General features: G+C 36.5%; 1 protein-coding gene across 2 annotated transcripts in view; it reads left to right on the top strand.

Moving 5' to 3' along the window:
- Positions 1-13,050, top strand: part of LOC135207491 (eukaryotic translation initiation factor 3 subunit D-like) — a 62,525-nt gene extending 49,475 nt beyond the window's left edge. The window contains exons 9-12 of one of the 2 annotated variants that reach the window (XM_064239308.1): positions 5,892-6,058; positions 6,581-6,773; positions 7,117-7,198; positions 12,826-13,050. In XM_064239308.1, the coding sequence (XP_064095378.1) occupies positions 5,892-6,058; positions 6,581-6,773; positions 7,117-7,198; positions 12,826-12,836 (453 nt within the window). In that variant the 3' untranslated portion in view covers positions 12,837-13,050. Of the gene's footprint in view, positions 1-5,891; positions 6,059-6,580; positions 6,774-7,116; positions 7,251-12,825 lie in introns of both variants that reach the window. The other variant, XM_064239299.1, reaches the window with a different exon arrangement.
- The last annotated feature ends 386 nt before the right edge of the window (positions 13,051-13,436 follow it).

The following is a 13,436-nucleotide window of genomic DNA, read 5'->3' as shown; positions in this document are numbered from 1 at the left end:
CACGAGTGAATTAACAATAGCGAGCCCTTCCTTGTCTATTACTGCATATTTACTTTCGGAAGGTCTCAGTTTACGTGAATAAAAAGCTATAGGGAAAAACTGTCTTATCATATTGTTGAAGCAATACCCCACCTACTCCTAGGTCTGAGGCGTCTGTTGCTATGAAAAATTCCTTACCGAAGTCAGGAAATTTCAAGATAGGAGAACTACACAGTTCATCTTTCAATTTATCGAACGCCTGTTGATGAATTTCAGACCATACGAAATCTACGCCCTTTTTTATAAGATCGGTTAGGGGAGCGGCTATGATTGAGTAGTTTGCGGATGAAGCGGCGATAGTAACCGCTGCATCCTAAAAATTGCTGTATTCCCTTGACGTTAGTAGGTATCGGAAAAGTTACGGATAGCCGACACCTTATCTGTGGACGACTTTAAGACCTTCACTAGAAACCGTGAAACCTAGATAGACTAGTTCTGTTTTAAAAAATTCACAACTTACTTATCTTTACCCTTAAATTATGCTGCCTTAACCTTTGTAACACTAACTCCAATTTACGTAAATGCTCTTCTAATGTGTGCGGAAAAGATTACTAAGTCATCCATGTAGGCATGTAGGATATCTCCCAACAAGTCTCCAAACACGACGTTTATCATACGAGTAAAAGTGATAGGAGCACAACGTAAACCAAAAGGCATACGCAAAAATTCATAATGTCCCCTGGCTGTGCTGAAGGCAGTGTATGGGATACTCTCTTGTTTCCATCGGAATCTGATGAAATCCTTTTAGTAAATCTAGGCTTGTGAAATATTTATTCTGGCCTAGTAAAGATAGGATATCATCGGTACATGGTACTGGAATCTGTCAGGGATTGTTTCTTCATTTAAACGACGAAAATCTATGCATATCCGCCAGTTCGATCTTTTTTCGGTACTACATTAAACTTAAAATTATAAGGGCTGTTTTGATTTCCTAATGACTCCTTCCCCTTTAACATTTTACCTACTTCCTCTGTTATCTCATTCTGAAATTTCATAGGAAGTCGGTACGAAGGTACATAGATTACTTTCCTGTTTGTCCTTGAGCCTGATTTGATGCTCGATGACATCCGTTTTTCCTAAGGTTCCATCCGTAGTGGAAAAAACATCATGATATTTGGTTAACAGATTCAAAAATTTCTGCTGAATTTCTTCTTCTTGAATGTCCTTATTGATTTTGTTCTTTATAGATTGCAAAAGGGTTTCATCCGCGACTGATTGAGCGTGATTTATCTCAGCTACGGTAAGAATGCGATGTTTATAAACTTCGGCATCCAAGATATGTTGATTTTTGTGGATTACTAAAGTGGTATTTCAAATGATTACAGACTTCGATGTTACATTGTTGTTGTGAGCCGACTGTATAAACGGCTTGTGTGACGGTATAATCCGTGTGTTTTCAGAGTTTCGGAAAGGATTAATGTTTCAGATCCTGGCAAGGTTCTTTTTACACGCACTAATATATTTGAAGTTACGTTAGGCTCGAGAGTTTGCGTGCAAGCTGATATACGGGTGAGCGAGAGTTCTGTTGGGTTGCCTGTATTATTTCTTGGTTCATGAGACAGGTGATTGGTTCCGTAATGTAAGTGACAACTCTGCCTGTCTCTTTATTATCTAAAACTGATTTTAGGGTATTAGAAGACCTATAGAATTTCCCTTTGATATACACGCCGTGTTTTGCAGGTGCTAAGATAATATTTTGAGTGCCCATAGACGGGTATCCGATAATTACTGCGGGATACACATTAATGTTTTGTACAACGACAAAGGTATCAGCAAACGTGCGCTTACCGACCTTGTACTGTACATTGAGTTACGCCCACAACATTTAATTCATTATTCCCAATGCCTGAGAGCCTTATTCCGGACTTTTCTATAGGGAAATTTGAAAAGAGTAAATGATGAGTCCTTAAATCCATTATATTACGTGGACTACCAGAATCAAAGAACAAAGTGAATGACTTATGGTCCAAATTTACTGCATGTAAGGTTGGTCGCAACTCGTTTTGACTAATCCTTGCATGAATTTGTTGCAAATCTACGGGAACCTGCACAGATTTTTTTGATTCGGCCGTGTGTTTCATAGGAAAATCAATTGTCTCACAATGATCTGATAAATGATTAAACTGATTATTTGATACAAAAGATGTTGATATTGATGACCCAACATCGCCCTCTCCCCCCTTGGAGTGAACTACGTGGTATTTGTTTTGTTTATCACACCCTGAAAATTCGCTTGCCCTTGCGAGTTCTGGCTAGACGGCCCAGGAACAGAGGTACCTGAAGCACGATGTTTGTTTGTTTCTGCTGTTGTGCAGAATTTCCGTTTGGTTGTTTCTTCTTATAGTACTGAGGACCCTTCTTTTTATTTGCACTAGCAACTGGTTGCGTGTTTGTAGCATTTTGCTGTTGATTTCCTCGAGTAGCAACGGTTATATGAATGAGTTGAACTATTGTGTATTGCAAAAACGCGTCCGACAGTCTGAAATCATGTGACCTGGTCGTTTACAGTTATAACAAACCATCCCTGCAACTTGATTATTATTATGTACCACATTTACTTGTTGTGGCTTGTTCTCATTTTTTTGCAAAAACTTGAATGAGCGAAGGATCTAGGTCGGTACATTTAGACATGTGTTTTTGATTTGTTTATACACATCTAATTCCGTACTGTCGGGCTGCAATTTTTTATCAAAACACCGTACTAACGCTTCAGGCAACATTACAGTGATAGACGTTAAGGTAGATCAAACGGATAAAATCTTTCACTTTGATTTTAGCACCCGCAACCCACCCGAGTTACTTAAACTATCCTGATATTCATTTAGCCGGTCGGCAATTAGCGCCGCCCGCTCGACAACACTTGAGCTGAGTCATGGAGGCTTGGTTAAGGATATTTCTCAATGCCAATACTACATCTAAAGCCTCTTCACCCCCATACACGGCACGTAATCTAATTTTGAACACGTCCCATGTAAGCGCCTCTTGGAAAGAAACCCCCCTTAGATACGCACTTGCGTCGCCTTTCGCAAAGTCAACGAAGCTCTTGGCCTCCTGTAATTGTACTGCTGGGTCTGTGATGCTTTTTGCATTTAAATGAGCGTCTACAGATGAGATCCATGCCTCAACATTTTGAGGCAGGAACCCATTGACCCGCCCTTGAAAAGGGACAATCGCTGACCTCGCGCTAACGAGAGTCACCACGTTGGGGTTGCCAGCCGGAGTGGTTGCCATTTCGGCTTTCACTTTTTTCTTATCACTTCTATTCCTTGCAATCCTATCAAAATATCTATAAGAGTACACTCGACCACTACGTAAACGCATAAGCAATGTACTGTATAAGTGTGTTATAATAATAGGAAAATCCCCCAAAAGATACAAAAATACAGACAATATGATCAAATATTATACGGAGAATTCCTGCAAGAAACGGTTAGTGACAACGAGAAAAGAAAAAAAAATTAATCTGCGGGCGAGAACCTCGTAGTTGAAGATTGGTTCTGTAATGAAGGAAGATTAATATGGCGAACAACTCACCCCCAGAATACTGGACGATCGACTCTTGATGAACAACACTTCACTGAGGAAAAGACCTGAATAGATAAAAATGGTACTTAGCTCCAGATTATATTGCGAAGGATTGTTGACATGGGATGACGTCTCAGTTCCTGTCCACGTCTCGCGTCGGAAGTCGTGATGACGTCACGGCCTTCTCTCGGTGCACGATGCGCTGGGAAGTCCAAGATTGATGACGTCACAGCCTCCGTCCTTGCACTACTGCGTATAGCTGTACACTCTGCGTCCTTGCTCGTGAACGGGTGATGTTCCCTGTGTTTGTTTTATTCTTTTTCCGTTTGATGTTCAAATGCTGCTCTCGTCCGGTGTAAGATTCTCGAAGATAAGTGACAACAGTTGCTCAAACGTCAGTGTTAAATGCTTGTATTCCTCTCGATGAAGGACATAGTTGCGTCTTCATAAACTGTTGCGTTGATTGAAGATCCCGTTTCCTCTGTTTCGTTTGATGTTGAAGGTGGAAGTTAGTTCTTGTAGACCTTCGGTCGGCTGATATGGGTCTTGTTAATTATGTTCTTCGTTTATACGCTGCCACCACTTCTAATGTCTTATCGCTTGGCGATAGACTTTTTTGTTCTTTCCTTACGACTGTCATTCGTAAGTAATTTTTGGTTCCTCTCATCTCCCTTGGATATCTTAGTAGAGAGGTTCTTCTGTGACTAGAGGAGATGATTCAAACAGTCAAGTTTGACAAGATAACAACTTTATTCTGTAACTCCATACTAGGAGATGCAGCTCGGTCGGACGACCGATATGTTTGATTGTTGGCGTGGAACTGCCATTCTAAAGCATCGCGTCGATAGCGGAACATTAGCTATCTCAGCAATTCATATAAAAACACATACGTAGTTCGCCGGCTCGGAAGTTACAAGTTTCCGGCGTAGGTTAACAGGTCAACCGCTTCCCATGGAAGTTGTTGTGCAAAGTTATCATAACATAAAAATGTTGACAAAGCTTAGAGCTAGATCAGGCTACTGCAGACAGCGCATAGCGTAATCTAGGTCTGCTTTGGTCACGTAGAACCCTCCTAATGCCATGACCCCAGGTCATTGGTTTATATTTACAGACCTTGTAAATTATATAATAATGTAATTATTACATATATACAAAACCTTATTTTATTATAAAAATATAATTTTTCTATAAATACAGTACATAGATAAATGCATGGAGACTGAAGACTGATAGTTTATATTTATTCAAATATCATGCCCCAATGGTCTTCTGTTCTTTATAGGTAATGTAGAGATGGCACTAATTAGAATTAATGTAAATTTTGGTTTTTTTATTTAATTGTGAAGCACAGACATACAAAAATATGGAGAATGTTGTCTCACATGATCCACATTTATGTTGTCAATGAGTAATGAGTAAATAACCTTTCTTCCCATTTGCCTGAAATGAAATGTTTTCTGTTAGCATGTCAGTAAACTTTCTCCTTCACATATATGAAAGTGCGACCTTGTGAACATTCTGTTTTTATAAACTAGGTTAACTTCATACATGAAAGCGCAGGTTTGTAAGTTAATAAAAATACAATTTTTTTTTATTTGTTATTTTGAATGTAAGGTTTAAATTGGATCAGCAGAAGAAAACCCTAAGTGGATGGATCCCCCGAATGAGTAGCAATAACAGGTTTTGGGTGGTGGACGGATCCACTCATAGTGAGAATGAATATTGTGTGCCATTGATTTGAAGGAATCAAGCAGGAAAGTTTCCATTACTTCTATAGCATGTAAATTTACTATTGGCAACTTTAGATTGGGTAAAATCAAGAGGCAGGCAGCTCATGAGCTAGTTGTGATCTGGACTTCAGGGGGTTAAGTACCTCCTCTCTCTCTACCATGACGTCGTATTATATATTTGCTCATAATGTCCCCTATGGTTGCTGTTGGTTTTAATCATCTTTTATGGTAGTATGACAGTTATAATTGTAATTTTGCTGAGAAAAATGCAAAGAAATATTAAAAAAGTTACTGCATCTTCGATCTAAGTAAATTTACTTAAATATATTACAACAAATATGCTCAGAATTTGTTACTGATTTTGGTTCTTAACTGTTTTGATATTGTATGAGCTGTAATTATAATTTTACAAACTGAAATATATTTATTTATTATAAAATACATGTACGTATAACTTGGTAAAATTTATGATTGTTTTGTAAAAGAGCCCCAGAAGGGTTCTTTGAGTTGGTTATAGGTCCAGAATTATATTAACATATGGTTTTTTGGTAAGATTTTTAAAGGTCACAAGGGAGAATTTTTTTTTTTTCATTTTAGGCACTTAATGAATGGGATTCAAAGTATTCTGGAGGAGTTGACTGGCGCCAGAAGCTAGACACACAGAGGGGTGCTGTTTTGGCCAATGAACTGAAAAACAATGCTTGTAAGCTAGCCAAGTGGACTGTACAGGCCATTTTGGCTGGTTCTGACCAAATTAAATTTGGGTAAGTTGTGTATGTTTTTTTTTTTTTTTTTTTTTTTTTTTTTTTTTTTCTCCATTGCAACAGCCTTATGCTCTATGTATGCCTATGTTTGTGTTTTTGTTATGTTTTAAATACAATTGTTCAACTTTTAAGTTTAACTTGTACCATTAGTCTTTCAAGGATTTTTATCTAACAGGTTTATTTTGGAGTGATGCTTGTCATATTGTTAAGTTTATGTCATTTATGCTTTGTTGTCATTGTGCTACTCTTGTGGAAAAATAGAATTACTAAATTTTGTAGCTGAAAACAATTTTCTTTATAATCTCATAACATTGTGGCCTGAAATAACCTCGAGTGTAAGGTATTTGTACCCATATTGGTAAAGTTTTGGAGGTTCAGATTAATAACGTTACGTAAATGGACATTTATATATTTATTGGAGAGGAATAGAAGTAATTTTCTCATGCAAGGAAGACAGGAAGTCAGAACTCGATGTAAGTAATTATACGAAGACTGCATAATTTTTCATTCTGTCTTTTCTAGCTATGTCTCACGTATGAATGTCCGTGATTCCACAAAGCACATGATTCTTGGAACTCAACAGTTTAAACCAATGGAGTTTGCCAACCAGATTAATTTAAGCATGGATAATGCTTGGGGAATATTGAGATGCATCATAGACATTTGTATGAAGCTTCCAGATGGCAAGTACCTCATCATGAAAGATCCAAATAAGGTGAGTTTTAATGATGATTTTATAGTGATTTCAACTCATTTTATATTTCCTTCATTAATAAAAAAAAAATCATGGGAAATAACCACTTCATTTTATTAGACTTCTTATTTAAAAACCAGTTTTTTATTTTCCTAGCAGGTGAATTTATGCCAAACTTTTTTGTTTATAATTCCTGTTATTTTCTTTTTTGCAAAGTATTGTGTGCGTGTTAGTGATATTTTTAGCCATTATTGGTCTCGTGTTTAGTTGCATTGGCATTTGCATAAGGCCTGTATGAAAATATTACTCTTAAGTAAGTTATAGTTTTCAGCAAATTTGTTTCTAATGAAGTTTTTCCACACAGGCAATGATTCGTCTGTATGACATCCCAGATAACACCTTTGAATCTGAGGATGAAGACAATGAGAAGCAAGGGGACGGTGAGGGTAAGCAAGCCTCTTGAAAGAAAACGCTTATTTTTATAAGAGTTTTAGCTATGTAAGTTTAAAGGCTGGTTCCTGTTCTCTGCTTACAGTATGCTCGCCTTATATATTGGGAATTAGCTGTTTTAAGGTTGTTCTTGAATTTGAAGTAAATGGAAATTGTAGATGGGGTAAAGATGTTTCTCACTTGATATCATTTGTTCAGTAGAAGTGTATGTTCTTGCAGTTAGGTTCTATATCTTGTTTGGAAAATTTGTAGCTTGCAATAGCCTCTTGCAACTTGTCTTTTCCTGTTACAAAAATATATGTACATGATGAATCTTGTTTTGGAATCATCCCCTAAACCAGTAGTTTTATTGAAACCCCCTTGTGATTCGTGGACGAGGGTCTGATTCCTCCAGAAAAGATTTTACTGGATGCACAGTGTGTGCTTGTCCCAAAGAGTTGATTTGTGTACATGATGTGAAGACTTGTACCCAAGGAACTGTAGAAGGCCTTTGAAAAAGGAACTGGCACTTTTAAAGAGTATCTGGTTAGGAGTTACCTTCCAGTTTCTAGGACCAAACATTGCTTTGTTTCTAGGTTTGATGTTCATAGAGGATGTCATTCTTTGAAAATGCTGTTCGATTTTGTACCATTTTGAACATCCCAATCTCTCTCTTAAGGGGTGTATCTGTGTGAAAGAGGGAAGGATATACGTACTGCATACTATGTTCTTGAATGTCCTCCTTATGAGTTCATCGTTAGACTTCATTTAGATTGTTTATTTTCTAACTTGATATTACTTATTCCCTTGTAGTAAATGTAACAGGTTAAGTATTGTCTCGCATTTTATGTAAAACATACTTGTATCAAAATGGAAGACTGTTATTATTGTAGAAGTGCAGTAGGTCATACTTCAGTTAGATTTTACTTTTGTTGATACTTAGGAAAGTTTAATATGATTTTTACTTACATGGTAGGGAGATCATTGCTCGACTGTGACAGTAAAGAGGAAGGGAAGGTTAGGAGTGTAAAAGGAAAAGGTTAGAGGCTTTGCAGTTGTCATTCTGATAGAGAGGCAAATGTACATCCCTCCAGTGCGATACAATCACGAGCCCAAGTTGTATTAAAACTATATACAAAGAAAGTTATGATAGATGTAGCACTGTACAGTATTTTGTATTAAATTATTTAATGGTCATTTCCATTTATACCTTGCAGTCTGCTTTGCATGCATGATTAAAATGTAATGGAAGGGTGTCCTTAACTCTATCAGAGGCTGTAAAATTGAAGACAAGAACAAGATTGTAGGGTTAACAATTTTTCTGCTTAGCTGATTTACTAATATCCTTGTCCTGTGTATTCAGTCTAACATCTTTTTTAAGTGACGAAGGTATTTCTGACTCTCTTTCTTCAGTACACAATTGTGTATTTGTTTGAGCATCTGTTCATTCTAGCAAACAAAGAAGTAATATTCCTAACCTAGTAATATTGTATTTTTGGATGATTGCATGAAGTTTACTAATCTTTATATCTTTCTATTATATAAGTTTTACTTGAAATTCAATCAGATTTAGGTATGATCTGTTATATATCGATTAAAATTTTCATATTTTTTCAATTTTATAACTTGAATACTCTTCCCACCACTCTTAGTATGCGTACCTTTTTGTGCAGCTGTACAACATAGTGTGTAATATGCTGAAAAGTATCTTTATTGTGAGCATAGAAATGTAATCTCAAGAAGTTTTATTGAAGCAAACGCTTTTGCTTAGACTAATTTGTAGAATTAAGAAATCACTGGTAACAAAAGCTGAGCACTGGCTAGAACTGATTATATTTCAATGTTGAAATTGTAAATAATGTTCAAAACCTATCATTTCTTTATATCAGCAAAATAACATTAAATGTTTGCATTTCTTCAAGCATAACACACTGATATTTGAGTTGTTTGAGCTGCGTATCTGGAAAGCATGTAAACTGACTTCCCGAGTAAAATTGAATTGCTGCTTCATGTAACACTGCCTTACCCTGGTGTTTATTGGCAGTTCATACAGAGGTAACATATTAAGGTGTCTCCTTACGTGGATATCTATTCTTCCTCTTGGAATTTGATTTTAAAAATTAGTTTTTCTACTTACTGATTGATTGCTTGGTTTTTTGGTGATGTGATATCCTTTTGGTCTAACTGATGGGTTGATTCTTTTTGAGTCATCCCCGAAGGGGGTTAGTGCCGTCAGTGCACCTCATGCGGTGCAATATATAGGCATTACTTGAGGTTCTTTGCAGTGTCCCTTCGGCCCCAAGCTGCAACCCCCTTTCATTCCTTTTACTGTATCTCCATTCATATTGTCTTTCTTCCACCTTACTGTCCACCCTCTCGTAACAATTCATTGTGCAACTGCAAGGTTTTCCTCGTGTTACACCTTTCAGTCTTTAGCGCCTCAGTGGCGTGTTTGGTATGGTGTTGGCGTCCTACCTCGGTGGTCGCAGTTTCGATTCTCGGCCATTCCATTGAGGAGCGAGGAATGTGTATTTCTGGTGATAGAAGTTCACTCTCGACATGGTTCGTAAGTCACGTAAAGCCGTTGGTCCCATTGCTGAATAACCACTGGTTCCATGCAACGTAAAAACACCATACAAACAAACAAACTAAAAACCTTTCAGTCTTTGTCACAATCCATTTCTGGTTCAGCGCTGAATGGCCTTCGTTGCCCCAGTACTTGGCATGTATGACAAAAAAAAAAAAAATCTTGTCACATTATAATAATTACTCTGCTAATCATGGACTGGCCAGCAAGAGGGTTTATAGTTTCTCATGGTGGCAATTAGTGCCTTAGCACATCAGCACTTAGTAACAGAGGTTAATGCAATTCAAGAAAGAGCTCCGTAGGGGGTAGTGCCATCAGTGGACCTCATGCTGTGCACTGTAAGCATTACTTAAGGTTCTTTACAGCTACTACCACTTTTGTTCCTTTTACTGTACCTCCTCTCATATTCTCTTCATCTTACTTTCCACCCTCTCCTAACACTTGATTCATGGTGCAACTGCGAGTTTTATCTCCTGTTACACCTTTCAAACCTTTTAATGTCATTTTCATTTTCAGTGCTGAATGACCTCATAGGTCCCAGTGCTTGGCCGTTGCCCTAAATTTTATATTCAACTCGACTCATTAAAGAAATCAACTTTCCTGGATTGCCGTTTCCTGAAGGAAGACTAATCATGTCTTCAGAGGTGTAAACTAGTTGCGCATAGGTGCCCCTAGTGTGTGAAAAGGACAATAAATTGCTTTGCTATATAATGAGTCCTGTGGAAAAGAGGAATAATGAAAAATATCAGGGCTTAACCATAAAGACATTATAAAACTGCCTATCAAAGAATGAAAGGTTTAGGATCAGGAAAAAGGAAAGCAGGAATAGATTTCAAAGCTCGACAGTAGAAGGAATGAAGTCTATGAACTGTAGTCTGGGGATGCCCAATACCCACAGAGTAAAAGAGGGAAGAGGTAACAAATGTGTTTTTATGAATTGGTCCAATAAGAGGAGGATAAATAGATTTTATGATAAAAACAGGGCAAGGGCTCCTGTGTGCCCAAAGTGAGTTGCTTGAAATTCAGTGCTCCTGAAGATGGAGAAGAAAGATGAGGCTCTAAATGTAAGTACGTATATTATAAAAGATTGGGAAAAATCGACTTGAGATTAAGAGCTAACAGCAAGAAAAAGTAGAAGTGTGTGGAATTGAATTATTGCCAGTTGGGAATAGACTAGGCAGAGTATACTGAAGGTCATTTATACACTAGTTCATTTTTCCATCCAAATATTCAGTAATTTTATCTTTGCCAATTTACACCCAGTTTACACTCAACTGAAAATTTATCTTTGTAAATTTGTGTTACAAAATACAACTCTATAATAACAATCTGTGAAATGGGATCTGGACATGTTTAGTACGTACTGTGATGGCTAAATGCCAATTCCTACATGTAATTGCTTTTGTAGGTCGGTAGTGCTGTCAGTGCACCTCACACAGTGCAAAGTATGGATTTTTTTAGGTTCTTCACAGCATCCCTTTGGTCCCTAGCTGTAATGTTTTTCATTCCTTTTACTGTACTACCTCCGTTCATATTCCTTTTCTTCAGTCGTACTTTGCACCCTCTCCTAACAATTGATACATGTGCAACAGCAAGGTTTTCCTTCTATTACACCTTTCAAACCTTTTTTTTACTGTAGATTTCCATTTCAGCACTGAATGACCTCATTGGCCCTAGCACTTGGACTTAGTGGTGGCTTAAATTCTAAATTGCATTCTGTTCTATGCATAATTGTAAGTAAAAGGCAGTACAAAACAAGCTCCCATTTTTACTTCAATCTGAATAGTTAGAAGAGGAAGTTTCATCAGAATTGATGTTCAGCTTTTTCAGGTTTTCAAATTGCTATAAGTACTTGGTTTTAAAGAAGAGCTTGTGGGCCAGATTTGTAAGTTGAGAATTTTGTCTATTTGGCTAAATTGCCTTTTTATGTGAATATGTTTGTTGATGGTCTATTGTATTCTAGCTGAATTAACTTCCCAAGCAGAACATTGCTGTGTGAAATGTCTCGCTTGGTTACTTTCTTCAGTACTACTACTGATTTCTTCTTGTTACTTCAGTATGAAAGATGCACTGGCACCCAAGGCAAGTTGTTTCAGTTTTATGTAAAGCAGCAGATTCTGTTTTTTAAAATCATATTTTTACGGAAGAAAAGTCTGTTGACCTGGTAGTCATCTTTGCTGACACTCCAAAAGTAATGTTTTACATTTTAGAATACATGTATATATGAAATCATTTTGGCAGCTTATGCCAGTTAATGGAAGTCTTGCATAAGAATTTGAAAGTCTGATGAAAATTGTAGCACTGTACAATGGGGAGTGCGGTCATCACTTGTCAACAAATAAGCATATAATTGGTCATGTTAACTGTACTTTTAAAATTCCTAATGATTAGTGAATGATTATTTTATATTTTATTAAATTGTATAACAAAATAATTCCTCTGCTATCATGCAATCTTTCTGATTTCGTCATGAAATTGACTCCCATAAATAATGATAAGATAGGAAAGTCAGGTGAGTGGATAGTTAAAAAGATATCTCCTTCTGGTCTTGATTTTGTTGTAGGCCATACTTGTTTGTAGTTGATTGTACAGTATTTTCTATTGTAGTATATGTTCTTCCTGTTTTGGTTTTTCTCTTCTATTTCTAACACAACTCCTAATAAATCAGTTTGTATCTGTCAAAATTCATGTTTTCGCTTAAATGTTGTGATTTAGAAAATTGCCTTTAGTATAAATTTAAACTTAATGCATTTAATAATTGTAACTTATAAATGTAGAAGTTTTATTTCTGATGCTTTGAAGAATCACTTTGGAAATCCATTGTATAGTCCAGATGTTAAACAGGAATTCATTCCAGATCAAAGTCAATATTTTAAATTGATTATTAAGTACATTTTCCAAGTACAGTTATAGATTTATGTTTTTATATAAGGTGTGCAATCATAATTTGTCTGCCATTAATTATTAAAGTTTTTTGGCAAGAGACGTACAGTAGATGAATTTAATACTGTGTATGTAAGTTGTTCATGTTTTCATGCTGTTATTTTTGTATTATAGGTGAAGAGTGAGAGCATTGCCCTCGGTGATGACAATCGCCCAGTAGCAGTTCCTGAGGTTGTCCCCTTTGCTTCGATCAGAATACTATAAATATCATCTGTTGAACGGCCTTTTCTCCTTACTGATTATGACATTGGTTTTATAACAGGTGCTTGACTTTATTTTTGATTGTACTATATTTCACAAAATGCTGATGATTTTTCATTAAAGGAGCTGTTGTTGAGTCGTATGTGATTTCATTTATTCCATTTATACATATAGTTTATATATAGTATATGTATTATATATTTAATTTATCACCATTATTTTGTATTCTTTCCATAGTTGAGTCATTATTTTGTATCAGTGTTACTCTACAATATTTTGTAGTTTAATCAGCCCACACAGAAAATGTTTAATTTCACGGGGTCTCGGGCAGTTATCATTATTCAGCACGAGCACATATTCATTGCATTATAGTTTATATTGTGTTTGATATATTTACAAAGTAGTTTAACTAGACTTTTTTCATTTATGTAGTGAACATTTGCATGTGAGATAGAAGGTGAATGATTTTGAGGGAAGATACCGAAGAGTAGATGACAAGTACGTAAGGCAAGGCAGGGTCCAAA

This window comes from Macrobrachium nipponense, chromosome 11 (assembly GCF_015104395.2).
Source record: "Macrobrachium nipponense isolate FS-2020 chromosome 11, ASM1510439v2, whole genome shotgun sequence".
In the NCBI taxonomy this organism is placed as follows: Eukaryota; Metazoa; Arthropoda; class Malacostraca; order Decapoda; family Palaemonidae; genus Macrobrachium; species Macrobrachium nipponense.
This window is presented reverse-complemented; position numbering and strand designations above follow the sequence as displayed.